At 45.3% G+C, this 23,536-nt stretch overlaps 2 protein-coding genes across 5 annotated transcripts in view; one reads left to right on the top strand and one right to left on the bottom strand.

Annotated features, from left to right (window-relative positions):
- The window catches only part of Hacd3 (3-hydroxyacyl-CoA dehydratase 3), a 33,410-nt gene extending 13,524 nt beyond the window's left edge, over positions 1–19,886 (top strand). The window contains exons 3-11 of the mRNA XM_006979341.4: positions 966–1,039; positions 1,851–2,015; positions 3,669–3,720; positions 6,639–6,749; positions 9,977–10,104; positions 13,189–13,301; positions 14,712–14,818; positions 15,327–15,458; positions 18,330–19,886. Of these exons, the coding sequence (XP_006979403.1) occupies positions 966–1,039; positions 1,851–2,015; positions 3,669–3,720; positions 6,639–6,749; positions 9,977–10,104; positions 13,189–13,301; positions 14,712–14,818; positions 15,327–15,458; positions 18,330–18,406 (959 nt within the window). The 3' untranslated portion in view covers positions 18,407–19,886. The remainder of the gene's footprint in view (positions 1–965; positions 1,040–1,850; positions 2,016–3,668; positions 3,721–6,638; positions 6,750–9,976; positions 10,105–13,188; positions 13,302–14,711; positions 14,819–15,326; positions 15,459–18,329) is intronic.
- A 378-nt stretch (positions 19,887–20,264) lies between these two features.
- The window catches only part of Ints14 (integrator complex subunit 14), a 29,474-nt gene continuing 26,202 nt past the window's right edge, over positions 20,265–23,536 (bottom strand). For all 4 annotated transcript variants that reach the window (XM_015998030.3, XM_076576518.1, XM_006979342.4 and 1 more), the window contains exons 12-13: positions 22,989–23,054; positions 20,265–21,112 (exon numbers count right to left, since the gene is read on the bottom strand). In XM_015998030.3, the coding sequence (XP_015853516.1) occupies positions 20,861–21,112; positions 22,989–23,054 (318 nt within the window). In that variant the 3' untranslated portion in view covers positions 20,265–20,860. The remainder of the gene's footprint in view (positions 21,113–22,988; positions 23,055–23,536) is intronic.

The following is a 23,536-nucleotide window of genomic DNA, read 5'->3' as shown; positions in this document are numbered from 1 at the left end:
TGGTCTTAGTGTGTAATAGCCACCAGCACATATTAGACAGGTTGTACTGTTTGACCAGAGGAGGGAAGAGAAACCTCGAGGGAACCAGGTGAAAACCGGCAGAGAGCAGAAGGGGAGGGGCGTCCCGTGGGAGGTGCTGGGTCTAGTGGTCTCCGGCACCTGGGCAAAGAGATGGCTTGATTTGGGGAAAGATCCTTATCCTGGCTCAGGGATGGGGTGGCCCCCTCAGGGACTGTCCCCTCAGATCTGCCCATCCTCTGCTCTGTTGCATTTGGAACTGCTCAAGGACAGGTCGGCTCCTGCCTTCCTTTTGTGTCCCTGGTTGGAAGGTTTTTAAATGAGAATTGTCTATGAGAGATCCTTTAGCATTTCCATGTACTCTGTAGTTCTCTCATTCATCTCTCTCTCCCTCTCTCTCTGTTTCCCTCTCCTTCCCCCCTCCCTGACTCTGTTTGTCTCTGTTCTGGGATTTGAACCCAGGGCCTGGTGCATGCTGGCATATACTTATGAACTCCACATCCCAGTCCTGTGGCCTGCCTTAACCCAGTCAGGGTGGCACACACACCTGACTTTTTTCTCCTAGGATTTAGAATGTAAATCTAGCAGTAGATGTGTAGTAAATGTGAGGGTTAAATTTTGTCTATGTGCTTCCTTGGGCCTCTAACTTCTTCCTTCTCTCCTCCTTCCTCTTTTCTTATTCGTCTTCTCCTCCTTTTTCCCCCTGTTATTGTGCTGGGTGTTCTCCAGACTGTATTAAGGTAGCAGAAATAGTCCAAAACAGACCATAAGTAAACACACAGAACTCAAGTTTGCCCATGGTTTGGTTATCCATCTGTTGAGTCGCTCTGTCCTTATGCTTCCATACTCCCATGTTCCCAGGCTTTTTCAAAGCACTGTAGCAGGCTGGTTTTTGGGTGGCCTTGCTCTGCTCAAATTCACAAAACTCCACATCCTTTTATTTGCAGCCCAGGGACATGGTGCCAAAGGAGACAATGTCTATGAATTTCACCTGGAGTTCTTAGACCTCGTGAAGCCGGAGGTATGTTCTCTGCTTTCTCATAGTCTTTCCATTTAGAAAGTGCATACTAGTAGCTGAGTGAAACGAAAGGCAGGATCTGAGGATGGAGAGGAAAGGGGAGCAATACCGTTCTATTTGGAACAGAGCTCCGGCCTTAGAGAGAGGAATGGGAATGCTGGGAGGCCTGAGCTGCATCTGGTTTTGCACATCATTTGTGATGTGGACTTCCGTTTTTCTCATGTGTTAGATGAGGGCTCAGGTGAAATCTCTGGATCTCTTCCAGTTCTGGTGAGGGCAGCGGGGAGTAGGGTGACGGGTGGTTGAACCCCTCACCATGAGGTTTTCATGAGCCTCAGTCACTCTGGCAGCAAGGATCATAGTAAGCAGAAAGGATGAAGGTAGCTGGTCTTGAAAGAAAATGCTGGGAGTATGAAAGCAGTTTCCTTCTTTTTGCCCTAGGAAGCTGATGGTTCTGGATTCATACTTCTTGCTTGGGGGCTTGAGTTGATGAATTTCCTTGTGCAGGGACTTGTTCTGAGAGAGCTCAGATAGTCAGCCCCGGCATTGGGCCTGAGAACATGTCATGGGCTTGCCATGGAGACAGAGTGAAAAGCTAGAACAGAATCAGAGAAAGACACTACAGTTCTTACCAGCTGTTCTTTGCAGCAGCCCTTGCTCTAGACTGTGCTCCATGTAGTCTACCTATGCAATGTCCTCTGCAGAAGCAGAGAAGAAAAGGAGGAAGCACCATGCAGCTTCTCCGTGGAGCCACACCAGCATGGTGCAGTCAGTGCGTGGGAAAGGAATCCTCACACTCTGACTTTCTCCCTAGCCGGTGTACAGGCTGACCCAGAGGCAGGTGAACATCACAGTCCAGAAGAAGGTGAGCCAGTGGTGGGAGAGGCTCACCAAGCAGGAGAAGCGCCCACTGTTTTTGGCCCCTGACTTTGATCGCTGGCTGGATGAATCTGATGCAGAAATGGAGCTGAGAGCCAAGGTGAGGAAGCATGCTAAGCCCTCAATACTGAAGCTAGAAATCATGAGGGTTTGCTAGACACATTACAGACTGACTTGAAGGCCTGACAACATGACTGTAGAGTCCTCATCATGGAAGTGTAGTAGGTTGCTTCACTTGGGGTTCAATTCATACGGTGTTTACCCCAGGGCCAGGCTAAGGTGATGGTTTCTATGGGGAGAGGTAAAATACTGTTCTTATCACATGTCAGGGATACATAGATTCAAAAGCAGAGCACTGCTGGCCAAGGCAGTGCTTATCAGGGTCCTCTCCCTGTTCTTCACTGTACTCTTGGGAAAGAAGTCACTATGTGGATCACACTTTCAGAGTAGGGAGATATGTTTCCATATCATTTGTTTGAAAATTTTCTACATGAAACATTCTCCTGTTCTCTCTCATTTCTTTTTTCAGTCATTTCCACTATTGTATGCATAGGATTATAATCTAACACTATTTTTGTTGCTCAAATCATTCCAGCTGTGGCCAGTGGAGGCTCTATCACTTGGCCTAGTGTGTCTTTCAGAAAGCTTCACCATTGTAGGGTGGTTTTTTCTTTTCTTTTCTCTTCCCTCTTTCTTACTTTCTGGCACTCTGTACTCTACCTCAGGTACAGCTTATATGTCCTTTGCTTCGGTCCTAGAATGACTGTTTCTTTAAGGAGCCATCTTTTTTTTTTTTTTTTTTTTTTTTTTACATTTTTTTATTTCATTTTATGTGTATTGGTATTTTGTCTGCATGTAGGTCTGTGCCCACAGAGTCTAGAAGAAGGCATCAGAACCCAGGAACCGGAGTTACAAATGGTTTTGAGTCACCATGTGGGTGCTAAAAACCTAACCTAGGTCCTCTGGAAGAGCGCCAGTGCTCTTAACCACTGAGCCATCTCTCTAGTCCAAGCTGTCTTATTTTTGGAGAGTGATATTAGCAACCAGATCAGCTGACAGTGAGGAAATACAGGTGTGCATACTCACACATACATATACTTAGAAATATAACTTTGTGTCTGTTTGTATATTAAGCTAAACGTAAGTTTACATTGAAGTTGGACATGATCTTAACTTCTGAAAAAAACAAACACCCACACCTTATACTAGAAATGTAGAAGTCTCAAATGGGGGTGCTGGAGAGGTGGTTCAGTGGGTAAGAACAAGTACTGCTCTTGCAGAGGATCTGAGTTCTGTTCCCAGCACCCACATCAGATGGCTAACAGCCCCCTCTAACTCCAGCTCCAGGGGATCTGGTGCCCTCTTCTGACCTCCTCTGACACCTGCACTCACATGGAGACACACAGACACACAGACACACACACATAACCCACACACATACACCCCTAATTAAAAGTAAATAAACAAAATCTTTAAAAAAAAGAAGTCTGAAATGGCACCTCCTGCCTGAAGCTGCTGTTCCTTTGGTGCTCTAACAAGTCTACAAAGGGTGTCCCTTACAGCTCTAAGAGTACAGGATCATCCCTATGCTCAAGGCTAAAGCTGTGATCTGGGACAGTCTCCTCAGCAGAACCTAGAACACAGTGGGAGGAGGTGGCCTGAGGGGTTCAGATCTCTTTCCTGGCCCCTGGCCTTTGGTAAGCATACAGGAATTCTCACTTGTATTCTTGGAAATTTTCTGTCTAAATTCTAGGAGGAAGAGCGCCTCAATAAACTCAGACTAGAGAGCGAAGGCTCCCCTGAAAGTAAGTGGCTGGAGGTGGCTACCAGTCAGCCTGTGAGGGAGTTGGCGGGGTGGGGTGAGGGGTGGGAGGGTGGGGGGGTGAGGGTGGATGTGGCAGGAGAGGAGAGTGGGGAATTCACCCTGATGAATGCTTGAGTGAATCTGGGTTTAGTTTTCAAGTTATGCATACACATTAAAGCCTCACTTTTAAAGATGGCTCCCTTCTCTTTGGGACTGGCCTGTCTGAGTAAACCAAGGCTAAGGTAGCAGACAAGAACCTTGGCCTCCTGGACAGAGTAGGGGCAGATGGCACCCAAACCTGCAGCCTGGGGGTCTCCTCTCACTTGAAGTCTGAAGGGCTGTGCCATAGATGCCTATGGTTATCAGCTCTCGAAATGGAAAGTGGTTGCATGTGTGCCTGTGTGCCATGTGCATGTGGGGCGCTCGAGGAGACCAGAAGAAGGTGTGGCATCTCCTGGAACTGGAGTTAAAGTCACTGGTGAGCTTCGATGTGGGTGCTGGGACCAAACCAGGATCCTCTGCAGTAGCCGGGCTTGACCACTGAGCTGGCTCTCCAGCCCCTGTTCAGAGTTTTAATTTTTTATTGTTGTTGTTGTTGTTGAGATAAGGTCTCACTTTGTAGTCCTGGCTGGCCTGGAATTCAATATGTAGACCAGGCTGGCCTTGGACTCCCAGAGATCCGCCTCTCTCCGCCTCCTGAGTGCTGGGATTAAAGGCGTGTGCCATCCTGCCCAGCTATTCCGAATCTTAGAAAAAAATTCATTTTATCTAACCAAATGTTTATTAGAAAGAAGGTCTGTAAGTGAATATATAATGTTTTTGGTGATGGTGCAGCAGCCGCCTGTTCCACACACTGCCTGGAGAGCACCGAGCAGCTCTAGGTGGGGCTGGGTGAGTTCATTGTGGGCACCGTCCTCAAGAACTGTGCTCTAGTGGAAGACTCCTACAGGACTGTGGACAATTGTGTGAACAACAGAACGAACGAGATGAGGCCCAGTGCTCATCCCGAATCAAACTTTTGCAAGGTCATTATTTGGCGTGCCATAAGTGAGGAAGGAGAGCTTTAGAGAGTGGTTTCCAGATTGTGTTCTCTGGTACCTCAAGGGTTCCCACAAATGCTTTGGAGGGTAGGTGTTTCAAGAAGCTCCACTTTAGTTGACACAGATCTTGTCTTTTATACATTAAGGTTCTGAGTGTGTGTGTGTGTGTGTGTGTGTTTGGGTTTTTCGAGACAGGATTTCTCCATGTAATTTGGTGGCTGTCCTGGATCTTGCTCTGTAAACCAGGCTGGCCTCGAACTCATAGAGATCTGCCTGGCTCTAACTCCCAAGCGCTTGTATTAAAGGTGTGCGCCACCGCTGCCTGGCTTGTTGTGTATTTTAAAATGAGTTTTAAAAGGGATTTGAGTGGCCACTAATTTAGAGAAATAGTCTTCAAAGAATAAAAAGACAGTCTCTAAAGAGGATTAGTGGAGGCAAAGAACATAAGAAGCCACCTTGATGAAGACGCCTGCTGTGCAAGAACCTGATTCCATCTCTGGAACCTACATAGAGGAGGAAGGAGAAAACTGACTTCCCAGAGTTGTCCTCTGACCTCCACACTTGAGCCACACCGCGTGCACCCGCCCCCTAATAATAACAACAGCAACAGGTTTTTGTTTGTTTGTTTGAAATTTTGAGACAAGGTCTCACAAAATAGCCTTTGGCTGGCCTAGAACTCACTATATAGACCAGGCTGACCTCAAACTCACAGCTGTCCTCCTGCCTCTGCCTCTAGAATGTAGGGCACCAACATGACTGGCCCAATAATAAAGTTGTTTTTTACAGGCCACCTTTGATATTTACATTAAATTTTTTTAGCGTTTTAAACTTCAGACATAATAATTTTTTTTTTAACATATCTGGATTTTAGGATGCTAAACAAAGTTTTAGCTGTTTTTTCAAAATTCATACTTTCCTGATGATTGGGTTCTTCATGCTGGGGAAGGCAGTGTACATTTTTGTGTTATGAAGAAAAGTGTGATTGTGTTAAGTCTGGTAATTTTTGGCCCTATAGGATGGGCTGTTTTGTTTGATCACGCTATTAAATGTGGTGGTTTGGACATCAGCCAAGTGTTGATGAGAATATTGATGTCACATTTGGCGTGGAGCTACAAAAGCTGAGCTCCTCCTCTTTGCCTGAGACTCAGCCTTTCTTCCCCTCTCTTGTGAGGGGGCTGTAAGGCCACACCCTTCACAACCCTCGCTCTGTAGACATCTTCCTGCCTCTGGCTGGATCCTCATCCTGCCCGTCTCTAGAGGTACAACTCAGATCCTGTTGTATCCGGAGACCCGCCTACTATTTTCCCTGTCTAATATCTTTTTCCCCCCCACTTGTAAATCTTCAGAAGGTGTTCTTTGAAAAGCTGTGGCTTTTCAACCAACTGTAAACTCTTAGAGGCAGTGTTACACTTTCACTTTTTCATGTCCCCATAGTGCTCTTCCTGGTGTCCAGTACACCGTGTTCAGCCAGGACTGGCTATGTGAATTTATGACCACATGTCAGAATTCGTTTTTTATTTATTGTTTCTATTAGCGAGCTAGTTTGACCTGCATAATCTTTAAAAACTTGCAGAGAAGAGGAACCTGTAGATTATCTTAACTAGAGCAAGAGCTGAAGGGAACTTTATTTCCCTATATTCATTGCCAGGGGTGGTGCTTTTCTCCTGAGGTGGCCAAGTCTATGAAAGGAGGTTGGCGAACATGCACATTGGCAGGCAGTGTTCAATGTTATCTTCTTTATGGGAGACGGAGCCCAGGCTAGGAAGACATGGGCCAGGTGTTTGTGGGGGAGCTTGGAACCACCCAGGTGAAAGAAAGGGGTTCGAGAGCTTCTCTCTGGGGTTGTATTGAGTAGCTCACTGGCTGCTTTGCTTTTCAGCTCTTACAAGCTTGAAGAAAGGGTACCTGTTCATGTACAACCTTGTGCAGCTCCTGGGCTTCTCCTGGATCTTCGTCAACCTGACGGTGCGCTTCTTTATTTTGGGAAAAGGTCAGTATGAAATGTCTGAGGTAGCTGTCTCTGCCTTTGGTACTGACAGTCACCTTGCTCTTCCTGCCCTTCCTCACATGCCCACAGCACTCATTTCTCAGTTCCTGGTGAGACAGGCTGACAGGAGCGGTCCTAGAGCTTTCACCCCTGCAGACATGCTCCATGGAAACAAGCTACAGGCAGTTTCTTCAGATGTGACACACACAGCATTCAGTTAGAAACTCCCCAGTGTCTTTATTTATCAGTGAGGAATTTCTGTGGAATATTCACTAGTGTGATATCGTGAAGCATATACAGTTAACAGTAGCATGGAACAACACTTATGAGAGGGTAAAATTAATGTGTAAGTTGCTTTTTTCTTGTTGGATTATAACCATCTAAAAGGGGAAGAAGCCAAATCAGCTTGCAAACAAGTACACTCAAAAAGATTAGAAGGCAGTTTTCCAATAGCTTGAATGTAGATGATTTAAAAGTTCAGTTTTGCCGGGCGGTGGTGTCGCACGCCTTTAATCCCAGCACTCGGGAGGCAGAGCCAGGCGGATCTCTGTGAGTTCGAGGCCAGCCTGGGCTACCAAGTGAGTTACAGAAAAGGCGCAAAGCTACACAGAGAAACTCTGTCTTGAAAAATTAAAAAAAAAAAAAAAAAAGTTCAGTTTCTTTTGTAAAGTAGGTATGGGGAAAATGTGACTATAATAGAAAATGTAAACTGTTTGAAAAGAAAGATGAATTCTTATAGAGCATCCTGCTGTTTGGCCCTGGATTTTCCATCTGCAGTTCAGGGCAGCCGAGCTGTTTAGCTGGGGAGTCCGTTGAAAGAGGAGGAACTGTGCGTTGTCTTTGCAGTCCCAGCACTGGACTTTGCACAGCACAGTGGCAGGCTAGGGAAGCCACAGGGTTTACAGTTGCCCGTGCTGGAGGCCTCTGTGTGGTCACATGAGAACGAAGAAGGCTCAGGTGTGGTTACTCTCAGAGCTCTGTTATTAGTATGACTTTATCAGAAGCCACATGGAAGGAAAGCAGGGACCTTCAGCTACATAAATGCTTGCCTTGTTCAACCTAAGATGGTGGGTGAATTCTGAGTGTTCTTCATAAGACTGCTGGTACAGGGCTGGCAGGATGGCTCAGAAAGTAAGGGTGTTTGCTGCCAAGCCTGAAAATCTAGCTCCACTACCAAATGGTGGGAGGAGAGAACTGACCTCGGAAATTGTCCTGACAGCCACATGCACGCCATGGCATGTGTGGAGCAATACAGGCATGCATGTATGCTAAATGTCATAAAGAGTATTTTGTTTGTTTCAAGACAGGGTTTCTCTATGTAGCCCTGGCTATCCTGGAACTCACTTTGTAGATGAGGCTGGCTTCAAACTCAGAGATCTATAATGGTACTTTTTTGTTGGGACCGCCAGCCCACAAATAACGGCACGAAGACTTACTATTAATTATGAAAGCTTGGCCTTAGTTTAGGCTCTTTCCCAACTAGCTCTTATAACTTAAGTTAACCTGATTTTATTTATTTATTTATTAACTACGTTCTCCCACGTGGCTTGATTACCTCTACTCTGTACTGTGTGCCCTACCTTTTCAGTGTTTCCCTGGTGTCTGGCTGGTGTAATCTGCGCACCTAGATTTCTCCTCCTCTTCTCTCTCCCCAGAAATCTCATCTGTCCTCTCCTGCCCAGCTATTGGTCATCTAGCTCTTTATTACACCAGTCATAGCAATACATCTTCACACAGTGTACAAATACCCCACAACAGAGATCCGCCTGCCTCTGTCTCCTGAGTGGTGGGATTAAAGGTGTGCACCACCACTGCCTGGCTCTTTTCTTTTTTGTTGTTGGGGTTTGGTTTTGGTTTCATTGGGAGCATTTGGAGATAGTTATCGCTGTTTCGGTGATTTAGGGGTACTGTTTGTACTCAGTATGCAGGGGCCAGGAATCCCCCTCTTTCTGCAATATGCTTTACAGAGGATGGTCCCGCCTAGAATGTCAGTGGTCCTTGGTTGAGGATGCCGCAAGGAAGAATGCAGAAACAGCATGTCCAGGAGGGTTGGTGTGAAGACAGGCCTCTCAGAAAGTGCTGCCCATGTGCGAGCCTCACACGAGCACTAGTGGACATTTTAATTTTTATCAAATAATTTACCTAAACGTTTTGTACTCTTAGATATTTAGACCACGTATGAGTAATGCACTTAGAAATGTTTCAGAGGACAACCTTGTATTAATAAGGACTTTAAAAACCATTATTTCTTTTTAGTTAGGATAGATTCTCAGAATTATTAGCCCTAAAGCTACAAACACAGTTAAGGCTTTTGAAATCTAATTTTAAGGATTTTATTTTTAGGGACTGGAGAGATGGCTCAGTGGTCATGAGCACTGACTGTTCTTTCAGATGACCTGGGTTTGATTCCCAGGAACCACATGGCAGCTCACAACTGTCTGTAAGTTCAGTTCTGGGTGATCAGATACCCTCTTCTGTCTCCTATGATAACAGGCATGCAAGTGATGCACAGGCAAGCTGCCAAACACATTAAAAATGATGATGATGATGATGATGATGATGATAATAATAATAATAATAAACTTTAAAAGATTTTATTTTTAAAAATGTGTGTATGCACATGCATGTATACATATGTACAAGTGAATGTAGGTGCCCTTGGAGGCCAGGAAGAGGGAGGTGGATCTCCTGGAGTTGGAGTTATAAGTGGTTGTGAGTTTCCCGATGAGGGTGCCGTGTGCCAAACTCAGGTCCTCTGTAGGTCAATATGTGCTTCTAACTGCTGAGCCATGGCTATACCTTCCTGAAACCTAAGTTTAGTAGATACTTTTACCTCTGCGTCTGTGTGTGACTGAACTTTTCATCGCTCGTGTAATGTAGATGATAGAGATTTAGATTAGAACAGGTTATGGTCTGAAAAGGATTAGCACTTTGCCTTGTATACTGATTTCTTTTTCAATAGACAGTGAGAGAATGAAAGCTGGGTCTGCCTTTTGGTTTTCCTAACAGGAGAAGGGGACATGGCGGCTTCATGTTCACAGTCTAGAGATAAAGGGAGCTCTTTCTTGTGGGAATTTTGAAGCCTGTCCTGGCTTAGGCTAGAAGCATGAACCTGACTCCATGTCTGTTTTCCCTCCCAAGTTCTTTTCCTGTAAGGCATGGTCAAGTTTGAGAATGGCTTCTGCTAGAACTCACGGTGGATTGATCGGTCATGTATGCTTGTGCCCTAGAGTCCTTCTACGACACGTTCCACACCGTGGCTGACATGATGTATTTCTGCCAGATGCTGGCGCTAGTGGAAACGCTCAATGCCGTGATTGGCGTCACGAGTTCCCCAGTGCTGCCTACTCTAATCCAGGTATTGAAGAGGTGAATGTGAGAGTGAGGAGTGAAAGATTTCAATATGTATCCAGTAGAAAGGGCATAGTTTGTCATGTCTCAGTTATTAAACACATTTATTTACATAGAATGGCACTATTTTATTTCAGCATGTAGGGAAATTTATTTATTTATTTTTAAGTCAGGGTCTTTCTAGTCCTGACTGTCCTAAAATTTGCTATGTAGACCAGTCTATCCTCAACTCAGAGATCCTTCTTCCTCTGCCTCCCAAGTGTTGGGACTAAAGTGTGCACCACCATGCCTGGCTTTGAAGGAAACTTTTCAAGCACTGCTATTTTCCCGTTGCTGGCCTGTTTTGTTGTGTACCACACTCTCATGAAATGGCATTATGGAGAACTTTAGGGAAGTCTGGTTTTCCAGCAGGAGCAGAGCAGCCTATTTCTTGGCCTGAACAAGGAATTCTGCCTCTCTGCTCTCTCTGCAGTATACATAGGTGGCTTTAGCTTCTAACATTTAGCAACTAGGAAAGATTTTTTTGTTCCCTCCAATACCTCTGTGTTGCCTCAGTTGCTTACTGTCAGGAACGGGGCACCAAGGTCTTTGATCCTCCTTGTCCTGCTTTTTAGCAGGTCACAGGCTGTGAAGAACACTGCCCAACTGCAGAGGCCAGCAGCTGGGTCCAGCTGCTGGTCTCATCTCAGTGCTGATTATGTGCCTGGTGTGCTCATCTGCTTTCCAGCCATGTGTTCTCACGGGGTCAGGTACATGATAAGAGTATTAGTTCATGTGGCAGACTTTATTACTTACAGGTTTTTCTGTCCACTTAGTTTAAAAAGTAATGGGATAGTGTGTGATACAGTGGTGTGGAATATTATGTTCTGTATGTTAAGAACCATGAGAAGTGAGAACTCAAGTTGAGTTTTTTTGCCAGGTGGAAGGGACAGGCTCAGAATCACCATCTACCTAGGAAGTGCCATTCATGTAGGACACAGTGGGTATGAGCTTCTGGGTCCGGGCATAGTCCTGTGCCTTATTTGACAGGGCTGTATTGCCACAGCAGGTGGACTGGAGCACTTGACATATATTGAGGGGTTCCAGTGCAGAGTGAGCACATGAGCAACTCAAGTGACAGACCCTGGATACTGAGCAGGAAAAATAAGAAGAAGGCAATGGAGACCAAAGCCTGGGAAGCAAGGGGGTGGTTTCCTTGTTGCTCTTTGAGGAAAGATGAAGGAATCAGGCCCAGGACTTAGCTGAAGTGATTTGATGGAAAACATTTTCTGTATAAAATCATCAAAATATGTTTACGTGGCTTTGCAGAAACACTGTAGAGAATCCTTTTTGAGGAAACGCAGTAGGTTAGGTAGTGGATGAACATGTGTGCTGCCAATGTAGACAGAGGAAGAAATGCCCCTCTTAGTGACGAGACGGCTGAAAACCCAAGCGACTTTGGGCATGCAGAGCTGGTCTGGACACCCATCTGCAAAACCACAGAGCTTACCTCCTCAGTTTTAACCATCACAAGGTAGAGGAGATGGGAAGTAGAGAAGTGAGAGCAGACTCTGGAGAGCCGCTTGTGAAGGTGAAGCGACTGTATTGTCCCTCTCCCCCAGTCTTGTCAGCAAACCCTTCTGTCTGAAGTGGTGGCCCTTCCAGAGGAAGGGGATGTACTGTTTGTGAGCCGGCGTGGTGGCACAAGCCTGTAACCCAGCACTTGGGAGATTAAGACGGGAGGGTCTGAGTGAAAGGCCAGCCTAGAGCTGGTGAGACCAGAAGGATCTGTGATAGGGTTCCTGTCTCCTCAGGTTACATACCTTAATGCAGTCTTTAACTGCTGCTACCCTCAGACTCCTAAAGAGGCAAACAAACCTCTTCTGTTGAAATTACCTTTGGGGGCCTGGAGAGATGGCTCAGTGTTTAAGAAACATCTTGTAGAGGACCTGAGTTTGGTTCTCAGTACCCTCATTGGGTTGCCCAATCATCTTTGATTCCAGCTCCAGGGGATCTTGTGCCTCTGGCCACTGAGAGCACCTGCATTCTTATACACATTATTAAAAATAAAATGGATCTTTAAAAAAATCATCAAGCCTCAAAGAATTTACAGACGTGTTTCGAAAGAAAACGAGAGGCTTCCAAACAAAGATCATAAAACCTGAAGAAATAAGACCTTGTGTACAAGAAACAGTAGACTGTGGGACACAGCCGTAGGAACTGCAGCTGTGAGAGTCATCGTGTGCAGAATAGAGATTCATGGAGGCGGAGGCAGGCAGAGCTCTGCAAGGCAGCCTGGGCTACAGAGTGAGTTCCAGGACAGCCAAGGCTACACAGAGAAACCCTGTCTCGGAAAAAAAAATAAATAAAAGTGAGAAGACATTCATGTATAAGGAGAACTTGGCTACTTGGGCTGGAAGTAAGAAAGTAAAAAGTGGAAGGGAAGCAGATCTGAAAAAGAGGGAAATAGAAATTCTATTAATGAAAATATAGTGATCAGAGGTTAATGTTTAATAATTTTAGAAGTATATTAGACTCAGCTAAAGAGAAAATTAGTGAACAACTTACAATACAGGAAGGAACAGAACACAGAAAGTATACAGACATAGTTTTCTTTAATCGTAAAACTCAATATCATAAGGATGGTCTCATATTTACTGATAGATTAAATTCAGTTCCAATCAAAAATGTTTTGGGATGTGCTAAGAAAATTGTAAAGCTTTGTAAAAAGGCAAAACTTAGCATTGTTTATAATAAGGACAAGTGCAAGCAACCTAGATGCCTGTTGATGGCTGAATGGAAAAGAGAAACATGGTATAAAAAGAGTGGTTTGGATAATTTTTCTAATATTCTAACAAGGGACCATGAAATGGCTCAGTGAGAAAAAGCTCCAAGCCTAACAACACATGTGGTAAGAAAGAACTGACTCCTGCAAACATACTCATTTCCACTGCCGCCACAGGAAAACATTAAAAAAAAAAAACGTTAAAAGGGGGTATTTGTAGATATATGCATGCATATGCTGTGGGTGTGCAAACAGATATGTACATATATACATACAAAGATACACACAATATTTAAATTTTCTCTCCCTTTTGGGTCTTTTTAATAGTTTCTTGGAAGAAATTTTATTCTGTTTATCATCTTCGGCACCATGGAAGAAATGCAAAACAAAGCTGTGGTTTTCTTTGTGTTTTATTCATGGAGCACAATTGAAATTTTCAGGTGGGTAGAAATGCTTGCCCCCTCTCTAGAGTGGATGTTGTTGCCTTGGCTGGAAGTTTCATTTGGTTGGGACTAGGATTATGCGTGTGAGAATTCTAGCTACATGAGCAAGCTCTGCCTTGATTAGAGTCCAGGCTATAGGGAACAGAGAACCAGAGAGTAAAAGACACATTGTACTACAACTTCAAGGTCTCACTGTTGTGTTGCAAAAACCCAAGGCCCATCCACGAGGGAAATACTTGAAAAGGCTGGAGAAGCACAAAGCTGAAGCAGCAATCCAGGTGGATGGGGTTAGTTGAGAGCCTTCCTGAGGCATGGTAAGTGCTAACTCAAGAGTACTCAAGTCTTGAGCTTAGCTTAACTATTTTTTACCACTCTGAATTGTCAGTAAAAAAAATACCCTTTTTGTCTTTTTTTCCCCCCAGAGCTGAGGACCGAACCCAGGGCCTTGCGCTTGCTAGGCCTCTACCACTGAGCTAAATCCCCAACCTAAAAATACCCTTTTTGAAAAATTGATTCAATGCCCAGTATAATGGCATACAACTGTAATTACAGAACTCAAAGACTGAGGCAGGAGGATTGCCATGAATTTGAGGTCAGCCTGACCTATAGACTGAGAATTAAAAACAAAAATCTATCCAGTTGTGTTCCTTTTTTAACCACATCATACACAAGTCATCGAGTCATATGCAGCGTGGCTTTTGCAGATTGCCTCCTCAGCTCAGGGTTTGCATAGTGACAGTTGGACAGAGGGCAAGGTGCAGTGGAAAGAGGCAGGGGTGCTTGAACCATGTCTCACCTGTACCTGGGTCTGTACCCTCAGGCATGCTGGATGCAAAAGTGTGAGACACATTCAAAGTTCTTGATTTTAACATTTCCTACTTGGGAAGAAATGAGTTTCTTCTGATATTCCTTTAAAAAAATTTTTTTCCCCTTATAGATCAGGCTATCCTTGAACTCAGAGATCTGCCTGCCTCTACCTCCTCTGTGCTGGGACTAAAGGCATGTGCTACTGTTCCTAGTGTGATGTCTCTTTTAAGACTGAGCATTTCTGATTCTAGATTAGAGGCTTTTTGTGTAATTTTTTAGAACCATTCATTTATTCAGAGGCAGAGTTTGGCATCTCTACCCACTGGGAACACAGATGAGAACTAGGAATAAAGCCAGTAAGGTTCTAAGCATCCAGCATGTAGCTGAACAAAGAGAGTTCCTTGAAGAATACACTGAGCCTGCCAGTAGAGTTCACATCCTGTGTGGAGTTGGAATGGAGTCTGACAGGGTTTGTGAATAGCTAACACAGGACTCAATTCTGTTCTGAAGCCACGTGCTGCAGGTGGCATTGTGAATGCTCGTCTAAGGTCAAATTCAGAACCTGGAGTGGCTGTCATCACTGAACTCTGTTCTCCATAGGTACCCCTTCTACATGCTTACCTGCATCGACATGGACTGGAAGGTGCTCACGTGGCTCCGTTACACTATGTGGATTCCCTTATACCCTATGGGCTGCTTGTCAGAAGGTATTTTTAGAAACTTTAGGTCTCATAGTGTAGCTCCCAGGTGTGACCAAGGGGTTAAAAGCCAGTTTTCTGATTCTGCCAGCCTCAGTCTAGTGGGGTGGTGTTAAGACTGAAGGGATTTCTTTCCATACTTTGCGTACTGTTCCAGAGACACGGGGCTCCTTTCATGTTTGGAGCAGAGTGCCCATGTGCCGCACGTGCTTTGTTTGCATGCTATTCTTAGTATCCCAAAGTGAGCTCTTGTTAGTAACTTCATTTTATTCTGACAACCCCATAGTAAGTGGATCAAGCAGGGATTCTTTTCCCCCCACTTTATAGGTGAGGAAACAGAAGCCCAGTGCTAGGGCTGTCCTCGTCAGTCTCTGTTGACAGCTTAGAGGCAGTGTGAGGGCTTGAGGGAGGAGGAAGCCTCTCCTGAAGCCTCAGGCTGGAACTAAGGCCTGAGCTCCTGGAGGCTGTTGCTTCATGCACCTGTTCCACTTGCTTCTCACTGTCTGTTTGTTTCCAGCTGTGGCAGTGATCCAGTCCATTCCAATATTCAACGAGTCAGGAAGGTTCAGTTTTACCTTGCCATATCCAGTGAAGATGAAAGTCAGATTTTCCTTCTTCCTGCAGGTTTATCTTGTAATGTTATTCTTAGGTAAGTACTAACTACATATACACTTCTGTCATGTTTTAGACAGTGTAGCTAGGCAGTTCAGTTTCCAGCATCCTTGTTACAATTTTACTTCTGAAAGAGTGGCGGGGAGGGGGGGGAGTTTTCTTTTTCTTTTTTTCTTGTTTTTTTCTGGAACTGAGGACTGAACCCAGGGCCTTGTGCTTGCTAGGCAAATGCTCTACCCCTGAGCTAAATCCCCAACCCCGGAAAGTTTTCTTTGTGAAGACAGACAGGGTAGGAGAGTATGCTGCACATGGAGATCTTTTCTTTCAGGTCTATGGTAGCTGAACTATGACCGCTGTTGGTCACTGGAGTTTGTGGCGGAGACGGGTATTGGGGAACTAGCTCAGGTTCTCTTGGTGAGCAGCTAAGGGGCTCTTCGAGAGCAGCAGGAGATGGCAGTTGTGCCGCACGAATTCCGACCTGCTCGGGGCTGAGGCAGGGCTGCTTAAGCACAGCAATTTGAGCCCCGTCTCAAAATAAAAAGCTGAAATAGAGCTCCTGTCACGTTTACCTGAGTAGTACAGTAATTCCTAATCCCCATGGTAAGAGGTGGAAATATAAGCCGGGCAGGGGCACCCCTTTAATTCCAGACTCGCAGGAGGTAGAGGCAGGAGGATCTCTGAATTTGAGGTTGTGAGTGAGTTCTAGGACAGCCAGGGCTCCACAGAGAAACCCTGTCTCCTGGAGGGGGAAAAGGGGTGGAAATACAGCTGGTGGCAAAGGAAGGAGGGAGTGATGGCCCCTGAGGTTGTTGGGAAGCTTCCTGCTGATCATGACCACCTACTTAGTAATTTAGATTTGTCTAAAACACAAATTCTAGATTAATTCATACAAGCTAAGAACTAATGGGAACAAGAAATAAACCTTCGGGGTCTGGAGAGATGGCTCAGTGGTTAAGCGCACTGGCTGCTCTACCAAAGGTCCTGAGTTCAGTTCCCAGCAACCATCTGGTGTCTCACAGCCATCTATAGTGGGATCTGATGCCCCCTTCTGGCATAAAGAAATACATGCAGATAGAATACTCATACATAAAATAAATAAATCTTTTAAAAAAAGAAACAAATATTCACTCCTACAGTGACAAATTTCCTCCAACAAGGACATACCCACTCCAACAAAGCTACACCTCCTAAAATGCCACTGTATGAGATTATCGGGCCAGTTACATTAGCTACCGCACCTGCTCCATTTGACTCTGTAGACTTGAAGAAGCCTAGCTGTCTGTCTTGCTGGTAACAGCAGGTTCAGCCACTGACAATGTGCTAGTTCTCCTGGTGTGTAACAAATTAGTAAGACTTAGCAGCTGAAAAGCACGGTTTTGTTTTTTGTTTTTTGCTTTTTTTTTTAGTCAATTTCTGAGAGCTAGCAAGTGGCCTAGGAGGTGCTTTTGGTTCCAGGTCTCAGAGACTTCGAGTGAGAGGCCTGCTGGTGCTGTAGCTCCCATAGATCGGACCTTCTTCATAGGCCCGACGGAGCATTAGTTCTGAGCTTATTCTTGTGGTTGCCACAGACCCTCTCCATGTGGCTGCTCCTGACATGTCTTTACTGAGTGAGAAGAGGTGATTAGAGAGACAACCAGAAGCCATAGCACCTTCTGTAACTTAATAGCAGAAATGCATGCCATTATCCAAACTGGCAAGGTATGAAATACCTGGAGGAGAGGCATCATAAAGATCTCTTAGAGGCCGCCACCCTGAACGGCAAGATGAACAGTGCAAAAGCCCTGAGAAGTTAGAAGGCCTCGTGATCTGTCACTTAGTGCAGACCTGTATCCCTTAGGACGCCCCAGGACCTATTAAGAAAGCTGGAGTCCTGTGTGGTGGCTCACACTTGTAATCAGAGCAGGGAGACTGAGGCAGCACGACTGCCTCAAGTTCAAGGCCAGCCTGGGCAGTAGAGTGAGACCCTGTCTCCAAGAAAAGGTAGAAATATTTTAATGTGCACTGACTATTATCTTTCCTTCATGGTACTATTGCTTAATTTGCAAGATATGTATATATTATTCTTCAAAATGAAGTAAATCCCAAATTGACAACTTCAGGTTTTAACCAGGTAGTGTATGTTCATAGGTTCATAGGTCAAGGAGTTTTGTTTTTTTTTTTTGTTTGTTTGTTTGTTTTTTTTTCGAGACAGGGTTTCTCTGTGTAGCTTTGCGCCTTTCCTGGAGCTCACTCTGTAGCCCAGGCTGGCCTCGAACTCACAGAGATCCGCCTGGCTCTGCCTCCCGAGTGCTGGGACTAAAGGCGTGCGCCACCACCGCCCGGCTCAAGGAGTTTTTATACACCATTCTTTCACAGGAAGTCTGAAGTGTGTTTATCCCTGTTGTACAGATGAGGGAACTGAAGGGAGGCAAAGCTGCAGAACTCACTGTTGACTCTGAAATTCCGTCCCTCACTGTGCTGTACTTCTAGACTGCTGCCTACTAAACGTGTTCTTGAACAGCCTTGCTTTTTTTGATTTGGGCATTTCATTAAATGCTGAGGAAAAACCAAAAAAAAAAAAAATAGTTTACTCCTACATAATTGATAAAGTTCAAGAAACTGTATTGATGATTATATCAATATTAAAATGCCTCAAAAAATGAGATAGGCAGTCAGATGAACAGATTATAGGAGACTGATGATAAAAAGTTAAATGTAGAGGTTGTTTACTCTACAGGATTTATCCTTGTCTAAGCCTGCATGACAGAGCATAAGGAATGATGCTCTAGGCCCCTGAGGGCTTGGGCTGGGACAGCTCAGTGCAGTACTTACTGCTGGTGGGTTCTTAAGATGTATCTGAGCAATGCTGTGAGGAACCTCGACTTCTAGTTTCCAAGACATTTCTAATCAGTGTTTTCTTTTTTTACAGGGTTATATATTAATTTTCGTCACCTTTATAAACAGCGCAGGCGGCGGTATGGACAAAAGAAGAAAAAGCTCCACTAAAGAGAAATTTGGTAGCTTAGTGCCAGTTTGAGCGGATTCTGATTCTTACGGTTTTACCTTCTTGTACTGATGTAAAAGTTATTTTTTTTTTTTTAAAGTAAGGCTATCTCCTTTCCCCAGTAACATTCCTGAATTTACTGTATTTTCTCTTAGTGTTGTACTTGCATGACATGGATTTCTGACATCTGACACCAGGTTCGTTCTCATGTATTAATGACAGCTAGACTGGCCCTGCACCCTCTCATGACAGTCTGCTCTTCCCCACAGGTCTGTCTGTCTTTACAGTTAGGACTTGGTATTTCTGCTATTGCTTGTGAGAAACAAAAAACACAAGACTACACTTCTCCATTGAAGATTGTCAAAAGTGACCCAGGCAGAACCTAATATATATTATACTCAAGTTACTTGTGTAGGGGGTAGAACTGACTTTTTGAAAATCAGGTAAACTTGGTCATTGATTAAACATTTTTGAGTCAGAGTAGGGCTGGAGAACACTTTGTATTTGATGTCTTTTGGCTTAAAGACATTCATTCTACAGCACTTACCAGCATGGGCATCAAAGAGGCAGAGTGATTTAAAGAAAGCAGTCAGAACCTGGGACACCACGGATACTTCATTCCTAGCTAATCAGAACTGTCTGCAACACTGGAGAAAGAGGGAGCATTACTTGGAAACACTTGATATTATAAGTTCCAAATGTGAATGAGTGGCTACAGGGGTCGGAAGGGGACACAGACTGGGAGCTAGACAGCGGCCAGCTGTTGCGGAGGAGCCTGTGGCAAACGCAAACACTGGAGTAGGCCAGACACACCACGAGCTGTCTTGGGCAGTGCACACAGTCAGTCCACAACTCTGGACTAGCTCAGTCCATTTCCTTGTGTGTTTCTCTGAGTGATCAGTGAGACTATTTTTTTGAACTTCAAACTCCTGGTTTTTTGTTTGTTTGTTTGTTTTTAACTTGTGTGCAGTAGGAACTTGAGCTGGGAAATAACCAGGATTCCTGCAGGAAACCCCCCAAAAGGGGGCCTGAACAAAATACAGACCTTAGGGTTGGTCATGGTACAAGACATCTACAGTCTCCCTACCACATTCCATGGAAACTGGAGTGCGGAGGTAACGCCAGAAGCAGGAGCTGAAGGGTGGAACATCAGATCTGCCACTCCTACTGCTCCCTGGGAAAGGAGACTTGTGTTGTCTCAGTGAGCCCAAATTGGATTAGCCTTTCACTGTCTGGGCTGACACACCTCATCTCAAGGAAGAGCATTTCCAAGTCTGCAGCTGCCGTCCACGTTTGCTGGTGTTGCCCTCGGCGTTCCTTCCACTGACTGTGGCACCGACCGGGCAGGTCAGCTCTGCAGTCAGCTGTGCCGCAGCCTTGTGCAATCCCATGCTCTAGTTGCTGTTAGCATCCCCTCTGTTGCTGTCTGAGAAAGTGAAAGATTGTGTATTTCTATTAAAACATTTACAGTCAAAATCCTAATCATTTGTGTTTAAAGATTATTTAGTCTCGTGGTTTTCAAATGGATAAAGTCTTTGTGTAGACAAAGTATTGCATAGCACTTCAGCACGACACACCGCGAGCAGTGACTGGATGGAGCCCACCCGAGGGAGGGCTGATGGCAGTCGTCACAGAGTGGCAGGGCGGCCCTGCAGACACTGCTTTTGGAAGCCAGACTCTTCTGTCAGTGCTCTCTCAGAACCACTGGCCAGAACCCTGCTGAGGTACAAACCTTGATGTCAAAAACTAGGAAGTTAATATGGAACCCAAGAAATGTCAGAACTTAGGAAGCTGACATTTTGGAAGCTGAATTATATTCAAGGGATAAGATAGAGCAAAACAACATGTTTCTAGATGAAATCATTTTATAGAAAATCAAATATTTAATTTTCATTTAAAAACACGAACAGGAGTGATTTTACACGTGTGGTTACTGTCTAAAAATTGTACCTTGAGACACCTGAGCATGGCCACTGTATTTTAACAAGTTCTAAAAAATCTGAACCTCACTGGCATCAAGTTTGTACTCAGGCACGTTCTGGATGTCTGGATTGCTCACTCTAAGCACAGTAGTTTAAGAATGTCCTTATAATTGAGACATAAACCTGTAAAAAAGTTGCTTTCTGGATTGGGGAAGGCCCTTGCTGGGCAGGCTTCTTGAGGGCAGCAGCAGAGCTCTGTCCTCATCTGTCCAAGCTTCTCAGGAGCTGTGCTCAACATGGAACAAAAGCTGTTTTGGACTTCAAGACTGAGCCCCATACAGCTAGTGTTAAAGCCCTAGACAACCAGCCTTCCGACCTTTCTCAGACTGCAGTAGAGGCATTCCAGTTGGAGTGCTGCTTCTGAGACAGCTCAAGGTCGGTGGGTGGCTATCTGGAGCTGAATGGGCTGGAAAGGTTTGAACTCAATCGTTTTCAGACAAAATGAACAGCGAAGGGAAGCTCCAGAGGTCAGCGTCACAGTCGCTCAGTGCTGCTCCCTGAGAAGTCTGTGTGCAGGGGTGTGATGTTGTGGTCGTAGGCAGCATACTCAGAGGTGCCGGTGCTGGCCAGCTTGAGCTGCTGGGCAGCGTGGGTGAGCTGGAATGCTGCATCCGGGTGGGCTGTGTCAGGCAGCAGCGTGCACTCCCTCTCCAGCATGTCGGCCACCCCTTTAAGCAGGTCCAGGAAACCAAAGGCTAGGGCAGCTTTTCGTAACCTGTTCAGCTCCTGAAAGAGATGGACAGTTTTCTTCTCACAGTTTCCAAGCGCTCTGCTTCAAGTTAGTTCTTTTTGACCCTCAACTCAGGGAGCAGTTCTTTCAATAAGAGCCAGGGACAACAGTGTGATGCATAAGTGGTAAGTGGTGTCTGCAGTGTGCTCAGCAGCGAGATTAGTCAGCAAGCTGATCACAGTTAATGCACAGTTATGCCAAACACACAAAACTGCCTGCATACAGCATCCATGCTGACTGAGGGGACTCGTTTCTGTCTCTTAATCAGATATGAAAAGGGCTTGCTCCCAAGTCTCGGCCTCGTAACCTGGTGCCTCTCTGATGTAGACTTGGAGTGTGAGTGACAGTGACACATTTGCAGGGGACAGACCAGAGAGATACAAAGCACCCATTAACCACCAGGGCATGTTGTGGGCAACTGAGTAGCTGCTCTGGTCTCAGGCCTTGTTTACACAGGAAAGAGACCCCCTTTCTCATCTACTTGAGGAACTGAAGCAGCCAGTTGCCAGGTGCCTTTTCTATTTCTCAGACATGGCACTGGTTATACTGTATCAGGGAAGGTAAATGACCACCTCAATATGCAAGCATGTCTTCTTGAACACAACACCAGTAGGTATGTATACAAACTGCAAAGGTGGGCTGAAGCTGAGCAGGTCAAGGGCCTATGTGGATTATAGCTTTGGGGGTCTTGCTGGCTGAGAAGCTTTCTGGTTGAACTCTGATTAAAACTGTATTTTGTCCAATGTCCCCAAATTGCTATAACTAGGTTTAAAGACAGTATTGAATTGCTAGTAACTAGGTTTAAAGACAATATTGATAGAGGCAGTAAGATAATACCCAGGTAAGAAGGTAGGTGTGATATCCAGAAGAGATGCTCACCTGAGGCTACAGCTGCTATCTATCTACCTATCTATCCATCTATCCATCCATCCATCCATCCATCCATCCATCCATCCATCCATCCATCCATCTATCCATCCATCCATCCACCCACCCACCCATCACCCGAGGCTACAGCTGCTCTGTCTGTCTGTCTGTCCGTCCGTCCACCCACCCACCATAAGCCAGGGTCTCACTATGTAGCCCTGGCTGTCCTAGTGGGATTAAAGGCATGGCCACTATGCCCAGCATTTTATTTACATTTTTAAATGTATATTGGTGTTTTGGCTGTATGTGCTCCAAGGGTGTCAGATCCTCTGGAACCAGAGTTACAGACGGTTGTGAGCCACTGGGAGCTGAACCTAGGTCCTCTAGAATAGAAAGTGCTCTTTAACTTCTGAGCCCTCCCTCCAGCCTCTATATATTGTATTTAAAAACTGACAGGCTAGGGCCCATCTCACACTGCACCTAATCTAATTCAGCCAAACTCCAAAAGGACAAGGGGTAAGTGAGTCTGAATTACAGGCTAGCTATCTAGAGACCCTGTGAGCCTAGATGTCCCTGCTCTACCCCCACTTGTCACTTTAGTCCTTCCACCGTGTGGTTCTGGACTAGCTAGGGATGATTACAAAGCACATTCCTTTTCTAACACTAACTGTTAGGAAGTCCCCCGGAATCACATGCAGTGCTTGCCTGGGTTAGCCCTAACAATACCCACAACGAGGTGGTGAGGACAAGCCAGATGCAGGTCTCTTCAAGCTGCTGGCCTGAGCCACTCAGAGCAGCCTTCTACTGCACAGGACTGGATTGGGAGGGAGGGAGGGACAGACCAGCCCCTTCCGATCTCACTGAGGGGAAACTGACGCAGGAGTACCTCACTAATCAGGTGGTGCACATTCGTACCTCCAACTCCACCCACTGTAACACCATGAATCACTCATGAGGGTACATCCCCTCGGGACACCTTTTCTGCTCTAGTTCTGACAGTCTCACCTTATAGAATGTCTGTGTTTTTTCAGGGAGCTTCCTTGCATTTCTTAAGATCTTCTGTACATCTGTCTATGAGGCATAAAAAAAAAAAATCAATGTTAGAATTCTGTGGCTTTGAAGAAAAAACCCATCCCAGTAGCTTTAAGTGTTTAAAAACATGGAAATACAAATAGACTTAGTGTCAACATGAAGATTCCTTCTGAGATGATGTTAGTATTCTGCTCAACACTGGCAAAAACACCTCTACAAGGCTTGATGGTATTAAAATCAATTGTCTCATAGAAATAGACCCAGTAGACCCACATATCTATGGCTAGACCATTGATGGGGAAAGAATAACTGCTGTTGAGATAACTGAATGAGTGCAAAAAAAAAAAAAATGAAGTTGGACCCTTAGCTCACAGGACATTAAAAAAAAGATCAGCTCGCCGGGCGGTGGTGGCGCACGCCTTTAATCCCAGCACGCGGGAGGCAGAGGCAGGCGGATCTCTGTGAGTTCGAGGCCAGCCTGGGCTACCAAGTGAGTTCCAGGAAAGGCGCAAAGCTACACA

The sequence above is a fragment of the Peromyscus maniculatus genome, chromosome 7 (genome assembly GCF_049852395.1).
Source record: "Peromyscus maniculatus bairdii isolate BWxNUB_F1_BW_parent chromosome 7, HU_Pman_BW_mat_3.1, whole genome shotgun sequence".
In the NCBI taxonomy this organism is placed as follows: domain Eukaryota; kingdom Metazoa; phylum Chordata; class Mammalia; order Rodentia; family Cricetidae; genus Peromyscus; species Peromyscus maniculatus.
Note: the sequence above shows the minus strand (reverse complement) of the source record. Positions and strands in the feature narration are given on the sequence as shown.